The 26,507-nt window shown below is 42.4% G+C and overlaps 1 gene segment (V, D, J or C); it reads left to right on the top strand.

Moving 5' to 3' along the window:
* The first annotated feature begins 4,458 nt into the window (after nucleotides 1-4,458).
* LOC116677699 (T cell receptor alpha variable 12-2-like) lies at nucleotides 4,459-6,800 on the top strand. The segment is given in 2 exon segments: nucleotides 4,459-4,536; nucleotides 6,230-6,800. Coding segments are annotated over 2 exon segments (414 nt in total).
* Nucleotides 6,801-26,507: the final 19,707 nt, after the last annotated feature.

Raw genomic sequence — 26,507 nt, 5'->3', positions numbered from 1 at the left:
TTCTAAAGATTTATATAAACTGCAGTTCAGAGCAGAAATCTCTCAACAGTTGAGCTGTTCCTGTCCAGAGTAACAATGTACAGTTGACATTTTCCTCTGTCTTCTCCTCTCAGCCTCATGAACAATGTTAGTCTAATGGCTTCATTTTCTCTACTTTTTCAGGATTAATAGCTGGAGACAAAATCTCTCCTGTAGAAGATGAAGTCAGTAAAAGAGAAGGAGAACCTGTCTCACTCAGATGTGACTATGAGACTGATTACAACAATGTCTACCTTCACTGGTACAGACATCATTCAGACCTCCAAGCACCTCAGTTTATTCTCTGTAAAGGAGCAAGAGACTCTAGCAGTATTAAATATATCCCAGATGAACAGAAATATGAATCCAAAACATCAGTGGAATCAACTGAACTGACCATAAAGACCCTAACCCTGGCAGACACAGGTCTCTACTACTGTGCTCTAGAAACACAGTGATACAAAGTGTAGAAGAGGCTGTACAAAAACCTGAACACAGATATGGGACTACTCTTCAAAGAGGAGGGAAGTGGTATTCAAACCACAGCTTGATATCAGATGGATTCTGATTATTCCAGTTTTATCAGAGTCCCTGTGGTTCCAGCTGCTAGTGTGACAGAGCGTGTGTGATGTCATCCATTAGTTTGAGCAGAGCTGCTCTGAGTCGACTAGTTTGCCGTTATGGGCGCTGCCATCTTGGTTGCATTAAAAACAGTTGTGACTGTTTTTAGGAGAGAGGGTGGAGCTGGGGAGGAGCGAGGAAGGAGACCGACTGAAGCTGTGAACACTGTACACACCCACCTGCAGCTGCTGCTAACAAAGTTAGCTTAGCTAGCTAAATGTAAATACATGTCCACAGATAAATCACATATAAGAGGAGTAACACCACGGGGGTAAGCGAGCATCCAGAAAGCGTAGCTCCTAGGGAGAAATTCTAATGCTGACAAGCCATCACCTCCCGATAGCATCCCATTGACTCCCATTCACTTTGGCGTCAATTTGACAGCAAATGACTTCACATCTGAAGCTTCTAAAGACTCTATTTGTCCATTTTTTTATCTAAAGAAAAAACAATGTATAAAAGGCTCCATTACCTTGTATCTCATGTTATGGCTCCATAGACGACATTTTTATAAAAATAGGCTAACGATTGTGTCATAACCACGCAACATATTGTCGCATAGTGGAGAATACCGTATAGTCAGGAGAAGCTGGCAGGCAGTCAGTGGGACATGGAGGCATAAAGTCAAAAAAGAAGCCCCTAGAGAGTCTATGACAGCACGGGAAAATATATTTCAGCAACGTGTTGCTCCTTCTCCTGGTCTAGCCAACTCCTGCTCCCAGTGTTTTGTCAGTGGTCCGACCGACTTCTGACCCTGTTGCCTGATGGGTGGACCCACCGACTTCTCTTCGTTTCACCTTGTTGGCTGACCCGGGCTTGGCGGACCCTTTGCCTGTCTCGAGCCCAGCTGAGCTGTCGCCTGCTTGGCCCTCAGAGGGGTTCTGCCCTCGCCAGCCACCCCGGCTTCCGGAAAGTGTCAGCCTTTGCAGACGACCTCCTGAGGGGATTTGCCTTCACAAATATGAGTCCAAGAGGCTTTGCCCTCTCCACCGGGCGCGTCAGAAACCTAGCCGTCCTGTGTGGCTGCCGGTGGGATTCCGCCGTTGTTATAGGTCGCCAGAAGGATTCTGCCTTCACAGTTCTGCTCGACCTCCAGAGTCCGTTCCACGCCCCCATGGACTTTTCTTTCCTCCTCCTGAGCCTTGCCGCTCTCCTTGACGGTTGTTCTTACTTGTTTTTGTTTCGACCCTCGGGTCAGTTGGCCTGCTGCTTTCAGGACTCTTCTTATTGGGTTGTACTGTGTTCTTTGTTTAATAAAGTATCAAGCTTAACGTACGTTGCCTGCTCTATCTCCATTTGGGTCCAACCTCCAGTGCTGTTCCATAACACGACCACCGTAAGCAACCGCATGTGTCACACCTCCTGGTATTCAGATATAAAGCAGGTTTAAGGAGTCTACCCCTGAAGGAATTCAGGTAGATGCAGCTTTAGTGCACTTCTGCATTTCAATCAATTTGTTGAACCGGAAAATCATTCCATTAATTCTATGGTCAATGGTTGAAATATTTGACTATGAGACAACGTATAATAGTCCTGTACTCCACTGGTACAGACATCATTCAGACCTTCAGGCACCTCAGTTCATACTCTAGAAAGGAGCAAGTAGTAGTGAATATATCCCAGATAAAAAATACGAATCCAAAACATCAGTGAAATCAACTGAACTGACCATAAAGACCCTAACCCTGGCAGACACAGGTCTCTACTACTGTGCTCTACAAACAGTGATACAAAGTGTAGAAGAGGCTGTACAAAAACCTGAACACAGATATGAAATCACTGGTAGTTTATATTTCTTAACATCATAGTGACGACACAAAATCAGTACAATCCTCGTATGTGTCCTCATACCTGGCGAATAAAGCTGATTCTGATTCTGATTCTGATTCTTTAAAAGCTAGAGGATCTACCAACTTAGGACAGGGTCCGTACACCTTTTCCAACGTCAAATTTAGGCACTTTCCAGGTCCATTTTAAAGCTTTTTCCAGCACCTTACACCACTGTAAATTACAAACTAATTAGTAGTCAAAATTATTATTGAGTTTTATTGTCACATTAAAAGACATAATGCTGTAAACGGCTCAAATTGTGTTTTCTAATCGCAGAAGGACAAGTTATTTAAACAAAACAAGTTTTATTTTCAAAATGTATCACTGTCTGAGTAGACTTTGGTTGCTATCTAACCTTTAAAGAGAAATATTTGACAGGCCTTTGTTATGGAACACATTCTTGTATATAAAAGTTTCAACTCTGAGACACAGAAAAATAACCTGAAGTTCCATTTTAACCCAGAAGACTCTGACCCTGGAAAAAAGCCTAAATCCATTAAAAAAATGTATTTCATTGCCAAGACATATACATGTATCTGCTGGAATAGAGCAGTGTAAATATTATATGAGGCCATCCTCAACATAACAGTGGGCTACTAGCTATGAAGTTAGTGATGTTCACTCAGCGGTTTGTTGTTAAACTGTGTAAAGAGAGCGGTGCCGTTAAATCACCGGTTTCAGGTACGGTACCGTCTGGATGGTTACCAAGGTAACGGTAGGTAGCTGACATTAGCTGATAAATCTAGAAGAAACACTGCAATACTAACATTACATTATCACACCAAGCAGGACCGGAATAACAGTTTCATGTGCCCTGGGCAACAAGACTAAAGACCACCCCCCCGCGCCCAAAAGCAACAGACACAAAGTCACGATCATAAAGAACATTTAGCCTTTACTTCCATGATAACCAATCAGACTTCTGCATGGCTCAGTGGAGATGGATGTATTTACAATCAGCTACACACTGATAAAGAGCATTCAAGAGACAAAACAGATGCTCAAACGTTTAAGAGAATCACACAGCAACACAACCAACATCAAAAAGATCAACTAATATTATATCCTTTGGCTCCGCCCACTGACCTTTAACTCAACCAATGAGATGATTTGTGTCTCCAGAGCAGAAATGTCTGAGGAAGTAAAAGCCCAATCAGCTGGATGTTGAGAAGAAGGGCTGCACATCAGAGAGGCTGTTTAGTTGTTCATTCTACTGCAGTGGAGGAACATTGCTCATCTGCTGTCTGTTTGGCTTTAACAACTCCAAAGACATGTTGCTTTACCTCTTTTTACTCTTCTCTCCCTTTATAGGTGAGTGTTAGAACAGAGATCACAGTCTCATCTAAGCTGCTGTATTAACCACATATTTCACAACTAGAGGTTCATCTGTGGAAGGGAATGATAACTGACGTGAATAATACTCATTTTGCAGCCCTGGGTTCCATGAACAGCATAAAGCCAGAAAGTAGTGAAGACCATGTTGCAGAGGGCAGAAACATCAACCTGACCTGTACATATGAGGGAGCTATCTACAATATCCAGTGGTACCGACAATACCAGAGAACCAGACCAGAGTTCCTGCTCTCCATCACAGAGGGAGGATCAATTCATCCAACTGGTTCTGATTTCTCAGCTCACATTAACAAGACAAGGAAACGTGTTGATCTGGAGATCATCTCAGCTGAAGTCACAGACTCTGCTGTGTACTACTGTGCTCTGAGGCCCACAGTGACAGGAAACACCAAAACTCTGTACAAAAACCTTTGGAGCAAAGACAACACAATACTCCACAACGTCCACCAGAGGGAGACACACTCTGTTACACTTCAATATGATGTAGTCTAGAATCACTTTACCTTAGAAGTGTAACTGAGAGAAGAGAAACTACAGAGCTACGAGGAGACGGAGAGACTCAGGGAGGAGCTGAGCTGTTACTGAACTATAGAAGAGAGAGGAACTTCTAGATTCAACAGAGATCAATACACACACCATCAACATTACCTTTATTCAACATGCTGCCACTGCAGCATTGGGGGTTTTCTCTGATGTTTCTCTCCATCCTCACAGGTATGTTAGATTATGCATCTTGAAAAATGTAATCCCAATAACATCTTCATGTGGATTATTTATGGAGTACTGATTAATGATTATACAATAAGAAATAACAGAGTTCTCTCTTCCTTTAGGAGTCAGCTGTGAAGAACTCACTCAAGTAAAGAAAGAAGAGAACAGTTTAGAAGACAGCTCTGTTACTCTGTCCTACAGATACTCCAGACAAGCAAACAGTGGTGATGAGTTTTACTGGTATCGACAATATCCAGGAAAACCTCCAGAGTTCATCATCTCTCATTTGGGAACAGGAGGAATAATGAAAAGTCCAATCCCTGGACTGTCTGTTTCAGTGAGTGAGGATAAAACCAAAATGGATCTCCAGATCTCCTCTGCTGCAGGGCCAGACTCTGCTGTGTACTACTGTGCTGTGAGGCCCACAGTGACAGCAAACCCACAGTCTCTGTACAAAAACACAAGCTGACACACTGCCAAGCTGCTGGAAGCCTTTTTTCTACCCTGTTGTAGTGAACCTTGTAGCTCCACTAGAGGGCGACATTATCAAGTAGGAGGTGCACTACTTGTGCACTGTGTTCAACCATTCAGTCAATAAGAAGTGGAGCTGTGAAGAGAACAATTCTCAGACTGGATGTTGAACATCAGCTAGTTTCTCCTGTTGATTTAACCTTGTTGTAGAGATGGAACATTGGCTGGGGATTATTCTTGCTGCTCTTTCTTTGGTAAGATACAAAGAGTGTTTTAATGCAGAAAAAAGCAAAAACAGATCATTTCTGATGGTATATCGTACATGATAAATAGCACGTTATATGATTTTCTCTGAAATAAAACAGCAGTACAGGAAATCAGATTTACTCTTTGAACATGCTGTTCTCCTTTAATCAATCATATTTATGATTCATCTCTTCCTCTGCATGTTCTCTTCTTCCCCAGAGTGTAAAGGAGAAGACAGAGTGATCCAGCCACCAGGAGATGTCATTACTACTGAAGGAGAGACACTTACTCTTGGCTGTACATTTGAGACCAGCAGAGCAAGTCCCAATTTGTTCTGGTACAAACAAGAAGAAAATGATTTCCCAAAGATGCTGCTGCAACGTTTCTCTGTAGAAGCTGATAATTCTAAAGAGAAAGACAGATTAAATGCTACAATCAACAAGACATCAGTTCCTCTGGAGATCCAGAAGCTTCAGCTGTCTGACTCTGCTGTGTACTACTGTGCTCTGAGGCCACAGTGACAGGAAACACCAAAACTCTGTACAAAAACCTTTGGAGCAAAGACAACACAATACTCCACAACGTCCACCAGAGGGAGACACACTCTGTTACACTTCAATATGATGTAGTCTAGAATCACTTTACCTTAGAAGTGTAACTGAGAGAAGAGAAACTACAGAGCTACGAGGAGACGGAGAGACTCAGGGAGGAGCTGAGCTGTTACTGAACTATAGAAGAGAGAGGAACTTCTAGATTCAACAGAGATCAATACACACACCAGACTACTTTATCCAGCATGCCGTCATTGGATCATTTTGTGCTTTTTCTACTTTTCATTTCAATTATAACAGGCAAGTTATATTCTGCATTTTTTAGGTTTGATTGCAATGTTTCAAAACTGAATAATTTCTTGAAACTTTCGTAAAAATGAAAGTTGTCCAACCTTTACATCTAATAACAAAGTTATCTCTTCCTTTAGGAGTCAGCTGTGAAGAACTCACTCCAGTAGAGAAAGAAGAGAACAGTTTAGAAGACAGCTCTGTTACTCTGTCCTACAGATACTCCAGACAAGCTGCTGGTAGTGATGAGTTTTACTGGTATCAACAATATCCAGGAAAATCACCAGAGTTCCTTATCTTCATCTCAGGGATGAACATTACAAAAAAAGCAGAATCTCTGACATTGGACACAAGGTTCTCTACTAAACTGTCTGAAGAAAAGCATGGTGTGGATCTCCAGATCTCCTCTGCTGCAGTGCCAGACTCTGCTGTGTACTACTGTGCTGTGAGGCCCACAGTGACAGCAAACCCACAGTCTCTGTACAAAAACACAAGCTGACACACTGCCAAGCTGCTGGAAGCCTTTTTTCTACCCTGTTGTAGTGAACCTTGTAGCTCCACTAGAGGGCTACATTATCAAGTAGGAGGTGCACTACTTGTGCACTGTGTTCAACCATTCAGTCAATAAGAAGTGGAGCTGTGAAGAGAACAATTCTCAGACTGGATGTTGAACATCAGCTAGTTTCTCCTGTTGATTTAAACCTTGTTGTAGAGATGGAACATTGGCTGGGGATTATTCTTGCTGCTCTTTTCTTTGGTAAGATACAAAGAACAACATGGTTTTATTGTTTTCTAAAGATTTATATAAACTGCAGAAAATAGTCCAGATTATTTACTCTACTGTTCTGCTTTAAATCAATCATCTTTATTGATTCATCTCTTCCTCTGCATGTTCTCTTCTTCCCCAGAGTGTAAAGGAGAAGACAGAGTGATCCAGCCACCAGGAGATGTCATTACTACTGAAGGAGAGACACTTACTCTTGGCTGTACATTTGAGACCACTGCCTCCTATTCTTATTTGTTCTGGTACAAACAAGAAGAAAATAGCTCTCCAAAGTTTATGCTAAGTGTCTACTCTGGAGCAAAAGATGCTGAAGATATTCCCAAAGGAAGAATTTATTCTACAGTCAAGGATAAGACAGTTCCTCTGAAGATCTCCTCAGCTAAGCTGTCTGACTCTGCTGTGTACTACTGTGCTCTGCAGCCCACAGTGACAGGAAACACCAAAACTCTGTACAAAAACCTTTGGAGCAAAGACAACACAATACTCCACAACGTCCACCAGAGGGAGACACACACAAACTTAAACTATAAAATTAAAAGAAAAAGCTCCTAGAAGGAATTTCTCTCCCGACAGAGTTCAAGTATTTGGTTTTGTTTTTTAAAAAAAATCCCCCTTTCATACAATACAACACAAAATTCAATAGAACTGCTGGCGGAGGTGGAAGAAAAATTCAATCGCATCCTGGCCCAAGACCGTGGCGGCAGAGATACGCAGTCGAATGCAGGACTGGTCCCAGAGACCTGAAGGCCGAGGCCGCGGTAGTAGAAAACTACAACCGCATTCTGCCCCGGGTCCCAGAGACCTGACAGCATTCTGCCCCGGGTCCCAGAGACCTGACAGCATTCTGCCCCTGGTCCCAGAGACCCGACCGCGTTCTTCCCCGGGTCCCAGAGACCCGACAGCGTTCTTCCCCGGGTCCCAGAGACCCGACAGCATTCTGCCCCTGGTCCCAGAGACCCGACCGCGTTCTTCCCTGGGTCCCAGAGACCCGACAGCATTCTGCCCCTGGTCCCAGAGACCCGACCGCGTTCTTCCCTGGGTCCCAGAGACCCGACAGCATTCTGCCCCTGGTCCCAGAGACCTGACAGCATTCTGCCCCGGGTCCCAGAGACCTGACAGCATTCTGCCCCGGGTCCCAGAGACCTGACAGCATTCTGCCCAGGGTCCCAGAGACCTGACAGCATTCTGCCCCGGGTCCCAGAGACCTGACAGCATTCTGCCCAGGGTCCCAGAGACCTGACAGCATTCTGCCCCGGGTCCCAGAGAGCCGACAGCCGAGGCCGACAGTCACTTTCGCCATGCTGATGAGCGGTTGTATTTGCAGCAATGTCCCAGTGAAGTGTGAAAACAATGTAGAATATACAATTAAAAAGTCTTGGAAAGCGTGTAACAGGTTTATTTTTGTAGTCTTGTTGTGTGTGCAGACCGTGGATTGTTATCCCTCCTCAGGAGATCCTGCCGTTAGTCGCAGAATCGGCTGCGTCGCTGATGCAGGTTTCATCAGAAGTAACAACACAAGCATGACATTCAGAAATGAACAAACTACATGTAGGCTATGGCAAAATTGTTACTTTAACAGTTTTTTAATGTTTTTCAATTGATTGCAACAAATGTGGTCACGAATTTACCCGTGACTCCATCTGGAAAATTATTTGTGATATCGTAATTTTGACCCTCTGGATTTACCGTTGGACACACCTCTGTATGAGACGAGACCGCAGGAGACGGGACAGATGACATGGGACGCTCCAGGCTGCAGCCATACCCGTCTCGTCATAACTCAAAAAATATATAACAATAATGCTGTCTCACATTTAACAACATTGAACATTGTTTCAGGTAGACATGTAAGATGTTTTCATTTAAAAACTTATTTAAACCTGCTTCTCCTCCCCATGGGTCCAGATTGTGATTTTACTGTTTTACTGGTACTGGCTGATATATGATGAACCTCATTTTTAAAGAGGAATAAACTCAAGGTGAAGGAAAAATATTAGATTGTTTGATTTCTAATCCTGGTCACTCCCTCAGACACCTGACCAATGGACACTACGTCTCAATATTCTTATTCTTATGGGCGGATTCAATCTTAATGTAATTCTTATCAATACAGATTGGGCCTTATCCAAGGAAACCATCTTTGATATTTTTAGACCATCCAGCGCCCACGTAGTTTAAATAGCAAAATTCACCAGCGTGCATCTGTGCACCCATGGGCTTGCAGGGTACTCGTTCAGGTGCATTCTGGGAGTATCGCTATCTTGAGGCAGCAGAAAGTGATCGCGCCACTGACCAACAAAAACCTCTAAAGTCACTCACGCAGCATTTCATCGTTATTTTAACAGATACCTAGTAAACTGGGACTAGGCTCATGCACAGTGCACACACACTATGCTTGTTACACACACACACACACACACGCAGAAGATTACATAAAAATACGAGGGTGCAAATCCTCCATCATAACAGCAATGCTCCGAGGTCCAAATGTGCCTGGCTGTTAAAGGGAACGGGAGATGACCTCGGATTGGTTGAGTGGATGTTACGCCCAGAACACACCTCTGATTAATAAAGACACTAAGAAGACCCCGTGAGGACCATGTGCCCAGCGCACAGACCCTTTTTTTCCAGCGTTAAACGACCAAAAGTGGATTTGAACACGCCCTAAACGCACCTGCGCTTAGATCGTTAAAATAGGGACCATTGAGATATCGTAAATACTTCGGGGCTGGGTATCGATACCAATTCAACAACTTGGATAACAGTTATGATACAATTCCACAAAACCTTTAACAAAAATAATTTACAACATAATGTTTTATATATGTTCCATCTCTGACTGTGTGAGCCGTTCTGTGTGTAATGTAAAGTTTTCCTGAGTGTCTCTACGATGTGTAACATTAGACGGCCAATCACAGACATTATTAAGTCCGGGTAAAAGCATGCTGCGTGCCAACAGGCTCACCTATGCTAATAATATTTAATAACCAGGCTTTTTTTTTCATAGTTCATACTAAGGAGGCAATTCGGTCGGTGGGTTAAGACATATTAAATTTGGGACGCAGCCTTATTTAAAAAACTATTGAGAAATTGTGAAAGGACAAAACAAACCATGTTGGGCTATTCTAGTAAATTAAATACCTGCCAAATAAAAAATACTTACACGCATAAACATATACAGTAGATTCTTCATAACCAACAATGTGTGGAACGTTGCTAACGTCAGTACACAGGTCAAAAACACAACATTCAATTTATTTCTTAGAGAAATAGTAATTAAATATCAGTTTGCCCTGAACTGGACGACGAAGTGAAACGCAGCTCACAGGTGTGCTCTGTTCCTGCGTCTCTACAGGCTTCCACCAGTCAAATTTAAGACTTTTTAACAACATTATGTATGAAATGCAAGACATTAATCATAATATCAACTTAGTCTTAAATTCAGATTTGTCAAGCCATGTATCGCTTAAAAAGGTGAATTCTGGCCAATTTTTAAGTTAATCTTGATCGCTATAAAAATGCAGATAGAGTCAAAAGAAGAATAAACGAGCAGAATCGGTGCGGTGAACACGGAGGAGCTGCAGCTACGTCCAGGAGCTTCCACTGAGCCACAACCACGTGGTCGGGGCCAGTTTTAGAGTCTCTGTGGCTCTTAACAGACACAAAATGCAATTATAATGTCTGTATCGGAACATCTCAATAAATACCTTATAAATAATATACATACATACATACATACATACATACATACATACACATATATAGTATATATACATACATACACACACACACACACACACACACACACACCACACACAGTACGCCATCACAGAGACAGAGGACGGGGACAAATGTTAGAACGCCAACACAAAGACAGAGGATAGGAATGGACATCCAGCTGAAAAGAAGGACATCTGGCGGCACCGGGGTGATCCCAGGACTGGAACATGGTGGTCTTGATTCATTTATGTCCCTTCTCTCTCTGTCCCTCACTTACTCTCTCTCTTTATTCTTTCTTCTTGGAGCAGACTACAACGGACAGTTAGGACTGCAGAAAGGATCATCGGTGCCAACCTGCCCTCCGTCCAGGACTTATACACATCCAGAGTCAGGAACCGGGCAGGCACCATCACTGCAGACCCATCTCACCCCGGACACAACCTGGTCCAGCTTCTGCCATCTGGGGGGCGCTACAGAGCCCTGTACGCCAAAACCAACAGACTCAGGAACAGTTTCTACCCACAGGCCATCTCTCTGATGAACAGCTGACTACTGACCCACAGAGTCAGGTTCAGTTCTGGTCCATAACCCAGTAACACTGTCTTTACAACACCTGTTCATTGGTTCCACTACTATTCCATTTATTTGTTATTTATTCATCATTCTCATTTTCTATTTCACATCTATTCATATGTTCATACTGTTCATATTGTAATATAATAACATAATACTATTTATCCCAGTATCCTTACACTATGCTCCATATTTAAATAATTTCTATTGAACTCTTTGTTTACTCATGCCTCTATATTGTTCTGTTAGAGTGTGTATATATTAGTATGTATATTAGTAGTATATATTAGTATGTATATATTGTGTATATATTAGTTTGTTATATTGGTGTGTATATATTGTGTATATATTGGTGTGTATATATTAGTATGTGTATATTGTGTATATATTAGTATGTATATATTGTGTATATATTAGTGTGTATATTGGTGTGTCTATATTAGAGTGTCTATATTAGAGTGTCTATATTAGTGTGTATATATTTGTTTTGGTAGTTGTGTATGTGTAAGCACAGTGTAAGCAACGATGCTCCAAACAAGAATTCCTCGTATGTGTCCTCATACCTGCAGATAAAGCTGGTTCTGATTCTGGTTCTGATTCTGGTTCTGATTCTGGTTCTGATTCTGGTTCTGATTCTGGTTCTGATTCACACTGTAGTGTGTTGGACAATAAGTTTGAGCTTTTGCCCCCGGGGGATAAATAAAGTTATTTGAATTTTATGTTTTCTTAAAAATAAATTACTTACCAGCCATCTTGCATATTCTGGCATTTTCAATGAACATTTCATTCATGTAATTCAACAGAGACTACCTTCGTCATTCAGGGCCTGTTGATTTGTGTATCAGTTTCTGAGAAAAGCCACAAGATGGCGCTGGTGTCCCATCAAAAAACAAAACAACAGGTCCCCAGTACACCCCCCACAGGAGAGTCCTGTCAGCATCTCAGAGGTGTGTCCTACAGAAAACTACAAAACCTTTACCTCATGCTGTTAAAGCCATGCTTTTATCATTTTTATTGGGTTTCTGTAAATAACATCCCAGAGTCCGGTCTAGACATGCTCTTTATGGAAAGACCTGGGAGATAAATAACATCCCAGAGTCCTGGTCTAGACCTGCTCTTTATGGAAAGACCTGGGAGATAAATAACATCCCAGAGTCCGGTCTAGACCTGCTCTTTATGGAAGACCTGGGAGATAAATAACATCCCAGAGTCCTGGTCTAGACCTGCTCTTTATGGAGAGACCTGGGAGATAAATAACATCCCAGAGTCTGGTCTAGACCTGCTCTTTATGGAAGACCTGGGAGATAAATAACATCCCAGAGTCCTGGTCTAGACCTGCTCTTTATGGAGAGACCTGGGAGATAAATAACATCCCAGAGTCCTGGTCTAGACCTGCTCTTTATGGAAAGACCTGGGAGATAAATAACATCCCAGAGTCCTGGTCTAGACCTGCTCTTTATGGAGAGACCTGGGAGATAAATAACATCCCAGAGTCCGGTCTAGACCTGCTCTTAAGGAAAGACCTGGGAGATAAATAACATCCCAGAGTCCGGTCTAGACCTGCCCTTTATGGGAAGACCTTGGATATAAATAACATCCCAGAGTCCGGTCTAGACCTGCTCTTTATGAAAGACCTGGGAGATAAATAACATCAGAGTCCTGGTCTAGACCTGCTCTTTATGGAAAGACCTGGGAGATAAATAACATCCCAGAGTCCTGGTCTAGACCTGCTCTTTATGAAAGACCTGGGAGATAAATAACATCCCAGAGTCCGGTCTAGACCTGCTCTTTATGAAAGACCTGGGAGATAAATACATCCCAGAGTCCGGTCTAGACCTGCAATTTATGAAGACCTGGGAGATAAATAACATCCCAGAGTCCTGTCTAGACCTGCTCTTTATGAAAGACCTGGGAGATAAATAACATCCCAGAGTCCGGTCTAGACCTGCTCTTTATGGAAAGACCTGGGAGATAAATAACATCCCAGAGTCCGGTCTAGACCTGCTCTTTATGGAAGACCTGGGAGATAAATAACATCCCATAGTCCGGTCTAGACCTGCTCTTTATGAAAGACCTGGGAGATAAATAACATCCCAGAGTCCGGTCTAGACCTGCTCTTTCCATCCTGTCTTATGGGTCTACAGTAGTCCCGGTTCCTTGGGTGTTTCTAGTTCTTTCAAGACTATTAACATTTTGTAGCCTTTTTATTCAAACTTAAAATGAATGTGCCTTCTGGCTGCACCACAGATGCATTCTGGGATAGTGGAAAAATGCTCTGGTTGTTGGCATCTCTTTAAACCAATCACAACGGTGTCGGGTGTCTCTGCTAAATCTCTCAGGAAGGACCTTGTTCTGGTGGAACATGTGCCCCCCCCAGCAAAAAACGCCACATCCAAAATTAAATGAAGTTAACCCAGCACAGTAAGGTGAGACATTTACATGGTTACACTTCGTTGGCTCTTCCCGGTCTTAGAGTCCAGACCAGGTTTGTATTAGACAGCCAGAGCTTCTTTAATTAATTTAATTTGTTGATTAATCCGCTGTGGGGAAATTACAATTTACACTCTGCGTACACAATTTTTTGGTCCACATGGGGACCTGAACCAGTCCCCATGTGACCCTCCGGTTCCCAACCCAACTCCCCACGGACTGAGCTACTGCCCCCGACTCCTGTCTTTAAGTTAGATACAAGTCAAGGTTTTGGTTTTACCACGTCGGCCTGAATCAGACAATACACAGCCAATGTAGTGAAATCCGTTCAGTTCTGGTCTTGACTAGCGTCCCTGTGACGCACTTTCCGGTCTTTTCGCGGTACTTTACATTTCCGATCATCACCAAAATGTTATCAGAATTGATCTGTACCCATCTAACAATCTACGTATGAATGTTCCTATGTGGACACGGACATTTAGATGTCTCATTGGTGTATGAGATGAGGGATAGACATAAGACGCCCGGGCGATGATCTTTGCTCCTAAAAGTTTCTAATTTTACTGAACTGGACATTAAGCAGCTCTTATTGCATAATTCAGAGTTATTGAAGCACGGTATTGGGAAGGACAGGAGTAAGATCCGGTAGTTTTGACAGCGTTGATGGGACTCTCTTTAACTAACGGTCTGTAGCGGTGTCCGGGTGGGTCCCGCACGGCTGATTTACCGACGATAGCGGACTTTAGCCCGCTCTTGTACAGTAAAAGCTAAAGTAAAGAGTTAAAACTAGATACTCTTAGAAAGGTAAGAAGTCACACAATAGTTTTACACCATTACAGTAACTTTAAATATAAATAGATATACATATTTATTTATATTTGTATTTTAACAGATATTTTGAGAGAACGTTAGCCTGTTTCCAAACGTGGACATCTTGAAAATGAAATCCAGAGTCTTCTTAATCACAAGAACAGTCCCAAACACTCTGTGTCCCACTCTCACCTTCTTCAACCAATGCCTCACAAACCTGTTAAACATGTGGCCTCCTGATCTTCGTCTACACCTGGGCCCATCGTCCAACTCCTGCCACCCTTGTTGCAACAGACCCATTTCTCCCAGACATGTTGACGTAGAGTAGGGAAAGCACAGGTGTTCAAACCCATTAACGATGGCTGCGTTCCAATTAGGAGAGGCCCTGGTGTTGAGAGCGCTGACTCAGTGAAACAGATCATTGAGACATTTAATGGAACTGAGCCATTGTCAAGGTGATTAATGTCAGCTGTGCTTTCCTACTATGACAAGTCAAAGTGTCTGCTGTGAAAGGTCCATGTGAGAATAAACAGTCATCTTACCTGGAAGACTAAGTAGTCTCAACGAATAGAGAAGAATGTTGTTGAGATTAGTCTGTAGCAGTATGGCAGCCTGAAAAGAGAAGTGAGCTTTAGAAAAACTGGGTGTGCCATATTTCATGTCAGATAGCATCTCAGTAATATATATTTTATGAGGCCTACACATAAACTCGAGGTGGGAAAACACAAGGAGGGAAGTTAAAGAAGACACGACAGGGGAGAGAGAAACTACAAGAGAGACTTGTCTATTTATTTATCTTGATTTCTTTTTCTCCCAGCTGGTCTGGAACTCTATCCCCCCATGGTGCTTTGGTCTTTGTTATGAGTGGCGATGTATATATGTCATGGTTTTTCTTCTTCCGGGAATCCTCACTCCAGAATCTCGACACCCTCTCTTCCCTGGATATGAACGTCTGCCATCAGGGACGAGAGTCTTTGAGATGTCAAACACAGATTATCTTTATTCCAACATCCAGCGGCTGAACACCAACAGTAAATCTGCTAAGTGCAAAACATACAGCAGCACCTTTTACACATTGCACTTTGATTATTATAGTCACTATTTAACCCTCATGTTGTCCTTGGGACAAATTGACCCATTTTCAGTTAATTTGTCTTTTTATGTCACAAAAAATGGGCCGTTGAAATAAGCGCTGCAAATGTCAACATTAAAAATATCCAAAAACATCAAGAAAAGTACCCACAGCATTGAAAACGTGACAAACATCTTGGGAAAAGCAATAATGTTTATTGTGTTTGTCATGTTTGACGGGAAGACAACACAAGGGTTGAGGTGTTGTCTTGTCTTTACAGTCCTGTGTGTCCTTCATGTCCCTAGATGTTTGATCTGATGTTGATGATTTCATGTTGATTTTAAAATGCTTTCTCTGTTTCATGTTTGTGTTGTGAAGCAACAGGTTGTGTCTCTATGCCTGAGACAAATATCTATAAGGACAACAGAGTGTTCCATGTCCCTGCTTCATTGAGGACTTGCTGGTGTGAGAGCAGCAGTCCTTGAGAAAGGTCACAAGATGGCGCAGTCGTCCCAAGGAAACACCAACAGGAAGCCTGCAGAACCCCCCCCTGCTGTTCACATGACAACCATGCCGTCTGAGCCGAGGACTTATTGGTGGATGGGGCATTCATAACATAAACATATTCCAGCACAATGTCACTACCCACCTCCTCCGTATATATGACGGTTACAACCCCCAAGATGATCAAAACTGTATATATTTTACATAAATAAATACATTTGCACCATAACGTGCTAAATGTTGAAGGAAAATTCCCCAGGATGCAGAAAATGTGTTTGATCTGAAGTTGGATATGCAAAAAAGAAATCTATTTTGCTCAAAAGTGGAGATCCCAACTCCTCTTTTCATACATATACACATAGAAAGTGATTTATGAAAACATATACATATACATGCAAAGGCCTTGCACATACAGCTGTGTTCAGAGTAACAGCAGTCCAACATCACTAACCTCATTAATCATATTTTCTGGTAGAAGTGATATTTCTACATGGTTAATAATGTCCTAGTAAGTGTTGTAGTCCTAGAAAACAGTCATGACATGCATGCTGGGGGGCATGCTCAACGGACTCCTCTGTCCCTCATGTCATCAGACTCTACAACTCCTCACTCGGGGGGGAATTATGGTAAATAGGGTAAAGAGGACAGTAGAGGACAGTAGAGGACAGTGGAGGACAGTGGAGGACAGTAGAGGACAGTGGAGAACAGTAGAGGACAGTGGAGGACAGTAGAGGAAGGAAGGAAGAGAAGGACCACTCACTCCCTCACTGTGCAAACAATTAATCAATAATCTACTCACATACATACCTGGACACTCTAACTGTTTTTAAGTTATAATTTATGGTAAAGGCCATTTCACACTGAAATACTCAACAAAATGGCTCGTCCCAGCCATTTCTCTGAGGAACAGAGGACTTTGATTAAAAAGTTGATTGGAGAGGGGAAAACATATAAAGAAGTACAGAAAATGATAGTCTGCTCAGCCAAAATGATTTCAGATGTCTCGGCATCTAAAGCCTCAACGACGTGGGGAAAACAGTCAACTACCGTTGGACTGGAAGGAAGAAAAGACTCGACCAATGATCAGCTCCAGGAACATCAGAGGAGACTTAGAGTTACCTGTGAGGACTGTAAGGATCAGAAGGAGGCTGTGTGAAGCTAAGCTATCAGCTATTAGCCCCCCCCCCCTCCCCAGGCAAGGTCCCATTGCTGAAAAACAGACATGTACTGAGCAGGACACACTGACTGGCCAAAGGAGAAATGGAGCAACATTCTGGGGACTGATGAGAGCTAAATTGGTCTTTTAGCTGATGCACTGAATTCCAGCCCCCGTCCACTGTGGAGACAGTAAAGCATGGTGGGTATGGGGGTGTTTCTCATACTGTTGTGTTGGGCCTGTTTATCACATACCAGGGATCGTGGATCAGTTTCAGTCCATCAGAGTACTTCAGAGGTCATGGTGCCTCATGCTGAAGAGGAAAGGTCTTTGAAAACCAGACAAGGACCCAAAACACACCAGGAAGGAGCAAGTCTTGGTTCCAGATGAACCAGATGGAAGTAATGGAGGGGCCAGCCCAATCCCCAGACCTCAACCCCATAGAAACCTGTGGGGGGGACATCAGAAATGCTGTTTTTGAGGCCAAATCCAGTAGAGCAGAAGAATTATGGGATGTAGTCGAATGGTCCGGGGCTGGATCACCTGTTCCCAGGTGACTCCATGCAACACTGATGTGAAGAACTTCTCACAAATAATGCTTATACAACTAAATATTAATGCAGTGATTCAAAGTAAAACAAAAACCTGGAGACATTCATTTCAGTTTAATAAACAGTAAATGGTTGAGTTTGTAAATATTGCATAATACTGCAGTATACTGCATAATATTGCATAATACTGCATAATACTGCATAATTCTGCATAAAATAACAGCCTAGTATTCATTTTTCTTCACTTTCTGTAAAGATAGAACACAAACATGATCAGTTTTGGTCATATGTTGATTTGTAATTGAATGCGCAGTGATCCCTATATATATATATATATATGTATATATATATATATATATATACATATATATTATATATATATATATATATACATATATATATACATATATATACCTCAATGCAATTCTATTATGGAATTAAAAGCTATTCTAAGGATTTTGAGCATTATTATATATATTATAGTTATTATTGTGAACACACTGTATGTGTATATGTTTTAATATATTATTTTCTTATGGGCACAAACAGCTGCAGCTTGTTTTTTTTCCAGCGGAAGTCTTCTTTGGTGGTGTTTTTTCTTCTTCTCTGCCCCCGGATGTTTGTCAGATTGTGACCTCAAAGCGCGCCACGCTGCTGCAGCCTCGTTTCTTCTTCTTCTTCTTCTTCTTCTTTTTAACCTCATGCGCATCCTGCTGCTGACTTCCTGCCCGCGGTGAAGCTGCAGAAACCAAACAAACAAATGATTTTCCATCTCGGCAGAGGGAAGTGGTTTGGGTCAGACCAGGGCCGACCCCACCCCCATCAGCGTGATGATGAGTCTTACATCTGTAAAACAACTTCATAACCCAACAACCCCAATAGTGAAAGAAAAGCAACAAATAAACATGAGTGATGTCACACTGGAGGAATTACAGCAGAGGGGGAGGGAAATGTGATGAGTTGTAAAATAATTTATAATTTGAGCATAAAGAAGTATATCAATGTGTTCCTACGTACCAGTAGAGGGTCCTGTGGCCCAGAGGACATCTGGGTCCGGGTTCTCGCTACAGAGAGGGAACCTGGGTCTGCCAAAGAGGTTTACACTGGACCGAAAGGTCTTTGTCCTCCAGCTGTGACCCTGCTGCCCCGGGGGACAGAGAGACAGCAGGACAGAGTAGTATATAGAGACAATAGTACAGAGTAGTATGTAGAGACAACAGTAGAGAGACAACAGTACAGAGTAGTATGTAGAGAGACAACAGTACAGAGTAGTATATAGAGAGACAGCAGGACAGAGTAGTATGTAGAGAGACAATAGTACAGAGTAGTATGTAGAGAGACAATAGTACAGAGTAGTATATAGAGAGACAACAGTACAGAGTAGTATGTAGAGAGACAACAGTACAGAGTAGTATGTAGAGAGACAACAGTACAGAGTAGTATGTAGAGAGACAATAGTACAGAGTAGTATTTAGAGAGACAACAGTACAGAGTAGTATTTAGAGAGACAACAGTACAGAGTAGTATGTAGAGAGACAACAGTACAGAGTAGTATATAGAGAGACAACAGTACAGAGTAGTATTTAGAGAGACAACAGTACAGAGTAGTATGTAGAGACAGCAGTACAGAGTAGTATGTAGAGAGACAACAGTACAGAGTAGTATGTAGAGAGACAACAGTACAGAGTAGTATTTAGAGAGACAACAGTACAGAGTAGTATGTAGAGAGACAACAGTACAGAGTAGTATGTAGAGAGACAACAGTACAGAGTAGTATGTAGAGAGACAACAGTACAGAGTAGTATGTATAGAGACAGCAATACAGAGTAGTATGTAGAGACAGCAGTACAGAGTAGTATGTAGAGAGACAGCAGTACAGAGTAGTATGTAGAGAGACAGCAGTACAGAGTAGTATGTAGAGAGACAACAGTACAGAGTAGTATTTAGAGAGACAGCAGTACAGAGTAGTATGGAGACAGCAGTACAGAGTAGTATTTAGAGAGACAACAGTACAGAGTAGTATTTAGAGAGACAGCAGTACAGAGTAGTATGTAGAGAGACAGCAGTACAGAGTAGTATGTAGAGAGACAACAGTACAGAGTAGTATATAGAGAGACAGCAGTACAGAGTAGTATGTAGAGAGACAACAGTACAGAGTAGTATGTAGAGAGACAACAGTACAGAGTAGTATGTAGAGAGACAGCAGTACAGAGTAGTATGTAGAGAGACAACAGTACAGAGTAGTATATAGAGAGACATCAGTAGAGAGTACTTAGAGAGTATAATGATAGACGGGGGGTGGGGGGGGGGGGGGGGTTGAGGGGTCAAACAACACAGGACTTTTACCCAGTAAGACGGGTTCATGTCATGTTCCTAGACCTACCTGTACCCCCAAAGACACCTGTCCTAATCCTGCTTTCTGACAGAGTGACAATGTGTTGGGACAGTCCCACTGATGGACGTGAACTGGAGTAGCTGTACTACACACCCTCTCAAGGACAGATGGACCAACACACGCCGGGCACGAGACGCAGTGTCAGGTGGTCTCTGGGGTCAGGTGGTCTCTGGGGTCAGGTGGTCTCTGGGATCAGGTGGTCTCTGGGGTCAGGTGGTCTCTGGGATCAGGTGGTCTCTGGGGTCAGGTGGTCTCTGGGGTCAGGTGGTCTCTGGGATCAGGTGGTCTCTGGGGTCAGGTGGTCTCTGGGGTCAGGTGGTCTCTGGGGTCAGGTGGTCTCTGGGATCAGGTGGTCTCTGGGGTCAGGTGGTCTCTGGGATCAGGTGGTCTCTGGGGTCAGGTGGTCTCTGGGATCAGGTGGTCTCTGGGGTCAGGTGGTCTCTGGGGTCAGGTGGTCTCTGGCCTGTCCAAGGTCCCGGGTTGAAAAGCCTTCTTTCTGCATTATTTTCCATTATATTTTCCTGAATTTTGTGTTTTCCTTCACATAAAAAAAGTCGTTTCCACCTCAATTTGATGCACAAAACATGTTTGGAAATGCAAGAAACTGAAGTGTTAAAATCTCCTACACACACACACACACACACACACACACACACACACACACACACACACACGTCTCGTCTGTATTTCTGAGGTGGAAACTTGGTTTGAGCCTAAATATGTAGATAATATGTAGATAATATGTAGATAATATGTAGATAATATGTAGATAATATGTAGATAATATGTAGATAATATGTAGATAATATTCCAGTTTCCCCTCTTATTCTGAAAAGACATCTTCTTCTACAGATATATATGTATATATATACATATACACATATATATGTATATTTACTGTAAAGGATGCATTGTTCTGTATATATATATAATATCAATGCATTTCTTTCATCACATTATTATTATAAATATACTCAGGGTGCAATTGGCGTGGAATTTCCCTCTTTCTGGTCTACTTGTCCCAGCCTCTGCTGCATTATTATATAAAAAGAAACCCCCCCCCCCCCAATCAATACTATTACCAGCAGACCATGACACCGTGGAACAGCTGACAGGAGGACTGTCTGTTTATGAATCAGAGCAATAACTGGAGGAGTATGTGCATTAAACCGTGGTTACTATGAAATACATAAGAACTTAATCAAACTAAACTGATGAGTCACTGTTTTCTCTTGACTTCTCTTCATAGTGATTAGTCATGATTATTGGCTTTAGTTACATTTTGAATCAGGTCGAGTTGAAGTCGTCTTCCATGTCCCGGGGACGTGGTGTCCCCCGGCCTCGGAGCAGCTGTCTGTCCCACCTGGATATCTAGAGACATATGTCTGATTATGGTTTATATTTAGTGTGAACTGTCTTCTCACGCTGACACCTGATGATGCAGCTTCACCTGACCTCCATCTCCCCGGCCCCCCCCCTCCCACACACACACACACACACACACACACACACGCTCGTGCTTCCTGTCCCCGCCTGTGACGCGGTGTCTCTGCAGCGAGAGACCACATCCTGGAGCGGAGGCAGGAGAGTTTCCAGCCGCAGCAGCAGCAGCCAATCACGTCGCAGATACCAACGCCCCCGCAGGGTGACACATATCGAAAAATAAAAAAAACGTCTACAGAGCGATGAACCAGAGAGATTTAGATTTATGATAACATAACTAATTTAAAGTCTACTTTTATCTACTTTATGTATTTATTTAATCTCATTTAATGCTTATTAATTCTGTTTCTCTGATCCTTAGATTAAATAAGACCCGGGACATATTCGGGGTTTTAAAAACATTCTGAGATAACATTTTCCTTCATAATCTATTATTAACATCGTCTTTATCTCCATTCCACCAGCTGAGATAACATCTATGTTCAGGGAACATCAGTCTCTACAGGACGCAGCTACACATGGACCTGGGTTTAGTCATAAGTTATAATTCATCTTAATAATCACTATGGAAACAACATAATAATAATAACATTAATAATTTATACTGTTTATTAATTACAGTTTACACTGTTTATTAGTAATCACTACACACATGCCTGTAATACACACATGCTCAGGACCTAATCATTAATAAGAGTCATGTCCAGAGTAATGTTCTGAGTCAGGAAGACGTGTTTATCTCAGGAAATAAGGAAAGACGCTGGTAGAAGGTTAAAATTAGAAATGGGTCAATTTGACCTGAATACCGTAGGAGGGTTAAATGATCTGCACTGTTGTTAGTTTTAATCAACGTGACCTTTGACCTTATGTTCAGGGTAACAGCTGAGTGGGACTGCTGCCGATGAAGAAGAGGGACGTGGTTTTGGTTTCTGGTCTAAGGGACATGAAGCCGGTCCAGTATGGACCTGTTGGTTCTCCATTCACTTACACACAGATACATGGAAGATAGGGTCAGAGTTACAAACATAGTCTCACACACACACACACCACACACACACACACACACACACACACACCACACACAACACACACACACACACACACACAGAGAGAGAGAGAGACACACACACACACATAAATACACACACACATACATAAATACACACACACATACATACATATGCACATACACAGAGAGACACACACACACACACAGAGAAAGAGACACACACAAACACACACACACACAGACACACACACACGCACAGACACAAACATACACAAAGACACACACACACACAGACACAACACACACACACACCACACACAAAACACACACACACACACACACACAGACAGACACACAACAAACAGACACACACACACACACACACATACACACAAACACACACACACACACAGACACACACACACAAACAGACACACACAACAGACCACACACACACACACACACACACACACACAGAGAGAGAGACACACAACACACACATAAATACACACAACATACATAAATACACAACATACATACATATGCACATACACAGAGAGACACACACACACACAAAAACACACACACACAGAGAAAGAGACACACACACACACACACACACACCAGACACACACACACGCACAGACACACACATACACAAAGACACACACACACACACAGACACAAACACACACACACACACACAAACACACACACAACACACACACACACAGACAGACACACACACACCACAGACACACACACATACACACAAACACACACACACACAGACAGACACACACAAACAGACACACACAAACAGACACACACACACACACAATGATAAAGTCAAAGATATTAGATTTTTTCATTAAACTGAAGCGTGTCTATAACCTCTACATGTCGGGCCCTTGATGTGATTCTTACTTCCAGTGGGGCCCTCAGTGAGACTGAGTTTGACCCCCCCCCCCCGTTGACAGATGTTTCCAGAAGAGCAAAGGAATCAAATTAGCTGTACATGAAATATGAAAGCAGCACAAAAACATCGATCCCACAACGTTAAAACCAGTAAACCATGTGTAGAGTCTCTCTGGGTATAATGACACACACACGCACACACACACGCACACAGCTATTTATTTTGATGTGATTTTATTTTATTTATCAGTTTATTTGTCAGAGACAATGCAGCGCATGATATTCCATACATGATAATATCAGTCAGGGCCATGACATCATGTGTAGATGTGTTACATGAAGTCAGGGCCATGACTACATGTGTAGATGTGTTACATGAAGTCAGGGCCATGACTACATGTGTGGATGTGTTACATGAAGGTTTCTAACCAATCGGCTGGTCTGCAGCCCCAGTCCCAGCCAGGCTTTTCTAAAAATATAATCTGAATATATAAGGTCTCTGTGTCTTTATCAGTTCTTCCAGAAAACCCTGAGTCTTTTAGTGATTGTAGGGTTAGGGGTCACATTCACAGCAGATATATTTCCATTGGTATGAACAAAAACAACAAACTGAGAAAGAAAGATAGCAGACAGAATACGTAGAAAGAAAGAGGTGAAAGAGGGAAAGAGGTGAAAGAGGGAAAGAGGTGAAAGAAGGAAAGAGGGGAAAGAAGGAAAGAGGTGAAAGAAGGAGAGAGGTGAAAGAAGGAAAGAGGTGAAAGAAGGAGAGAGGTGAAAGAAGGAAAGAGGTGAAAGAAGGAGAGAGGTGAAAGAAGGAAAGAGGTGAAAGGAGAGAGGTGAAAGAAGGAAAGAGGTGAAAGAAGGAGAGAGGTGAAAGAAGGAGAGAGGTGAAAGAAGTAAAGAGGGGAAAGAAGGAAAGAGGTGAAAGAAGGAGAGAGGTGAAAGAAGGAGAGAGGTGAAAGAAGGAGAGAGGTGAAAGAAGGAGAGAGGTGAAAGAAGGAGAGAGGTGAAAGAAGGAGAGAGGTGAAAGGAGGAAAGAGGTGAAAGAAGGAAAGAGGTGAAAGGAGGAAAGAGGTGAAAGAAGGAGAGAGGTGAAAGAAGGAAAGAGATCCTGGTCCTGGGGTCTTTTCATAGTTCTTACTTCCTGATTGAAGTGCTAACCATTAACCAATGAGGTGATTGGCCAGGTGACCCACGCACCGGCCAATCAGATGGTGCAGATCCATTGTTACTGTCAGCCATGTGACTTTCTGTCAGAGTGTTGTGTTTTATGCAGAGAACCCAGATCAGTGTGTTTAAACAGCTCCATTATGAATCACAACATGTGTGTAGAGGTGTGTGAGACGTTTGGAGGTTTGTGTCTCTGTGTCACTTTAATTAAAGAGGCCGCGTCATTTTACTGTGTTAGCAATTAGAAACCCTGCAAACAGTGTGTGTGTGTCTGTGTGTGTGTATGTGTGTCTGTGTGTGTGTATGTGTGTCTGTGTGTGTGTATGTGTGTCTGTGTGTGTGTATGTGTGTCTGTGTGTGTGTGTGTGTGTGTGTTTGAGATTCTCTGCAAACTGTGTGTGTGTGTGAGATTCTCTGCAAACAGTGTGTATGTGTGTGTGTGTGTGTGTGTGTGTGTTTGTGTGTGTGTGTGTGATTCTCTGCAAACAGTGTGTGTGTGATTCTCTGCAAACAGTGTGTGTGGTGTGTGTGTGTGGTGTGTGATTCTCTGTGATTCTGTTTGTGTGAGGAACTGTTTAGAGTGAAGGATGAATTCAGATATTAAAGTTAGAATCACTGCACGGGGGGGGGGGGGGGGGGGAGCAGTGACACAGGTTAGAGTCTGACCTGCGGCTTTTTGCTGTGTGACCCATACAGACATGGGGGGGGGGGGGGGGGGGGGGCCATGGTCTGTATCTTGTTAAATATGTGTTAATTTGCAATAAAAAAAAAACAGAGCAGACATCTGAACATTGTAAAAAGCCAGGTTCAATTTCTTCTTTTTTCTGTTATTCTGGTGACATGTTATTATATTAGAGTCAAAGGTTTTATACGGGGGGGGGGGGTGTAGTTCAGATCTGTGTGTAATGTGTGTAATATAATATAAATAATCATTGTTATTACTGCAAAAATGTGGTGTCAACAGCCCCAAAAACTGCAGTTTTTTGCATAAAATGTTACATTAATCAGGCTGTGAATGATATTTGAGCAAATCCCTGTGTACACCCCTCCATAATATAATATACTGTACATCAGATATTACTGGTGAGTAGAACATAAACCCCCCCTCCCAGTTAATTACTTACATTAAGACATATCTTTTTGGATTTAAAGTTTTCTGAAATGATATATTAAGACATGCTGATGAGGCATTATCTAACGCTGACTGGTGCTGAATGTCAGCTGCAAATACACAAAGTGTAGTAAAATAAAGACCTAAACGTGTATTTGGGATGTTTTAATTCTCAACAGTCTGAAAGAAGAGTTGACAAAAGTAAAATAGTCAAAAAAGTTAAAGTTGAAAAATGATGGTTTTCCCCTAAAAATGGTTTTTGATGATTCAGTAGTCTGTTAATATCAGATACGTCAGGATCTCTAACAGGGGACTAACTAAAACAGGAAATATGAATCCAAACACAGCCACTTTCAGTGTGTCGTCTTTATTTATAATATGTTGTTTTATATTTCAACAGCAGGAATCATCACAGCAAACACAGAGTCAAATCAACAGGAAGTGGTATCTACATCAGCAGGACAGGAAGCAGCGCCGCTCACACGGCAAAAACAATAAAGTTTAAAAAAATAATCAACAGCTGCTGTTATTATACATGAAAGAGACGGAGAGATGAAGCCGGGCGACGATTCGTTCATGTGATCAGGAAGTGGTCATGTGACCCCATCATCCTCCTCCATCATCTTCCTCCATCATCTTCCTCCACCATCTTCCTCCATCTCTCCTCCATCATCTTCCTCCATCATCTTCCTCCATCATCTTCCTCCATCATCTTCCTCCATCATCTTCCTTCATCATCTTCCTCCATCATCTTCCTCCATCATCTTCCACC

This window comes from Etheostoma spectabile, unplaced genomic scaffold (genome assembly GCF_008692095.1).
Source record: "Etheostoma spectabile isolate EspeVRDwgs_2016 unplaced genomic scaffold, UIUC_Espe_1.0 scaffold00005622, whole genome shotgun sequence".
Classification (NCBI taxonomy): Eukaryota; Metazoa; Chordata; class Actinopteri; order Perciformes; family Percidae; genus Etheostoma; species Etheostoma spectabile.
This window is presented reverse-complemented; position numbering and strand designations above follow the sequence as displayed.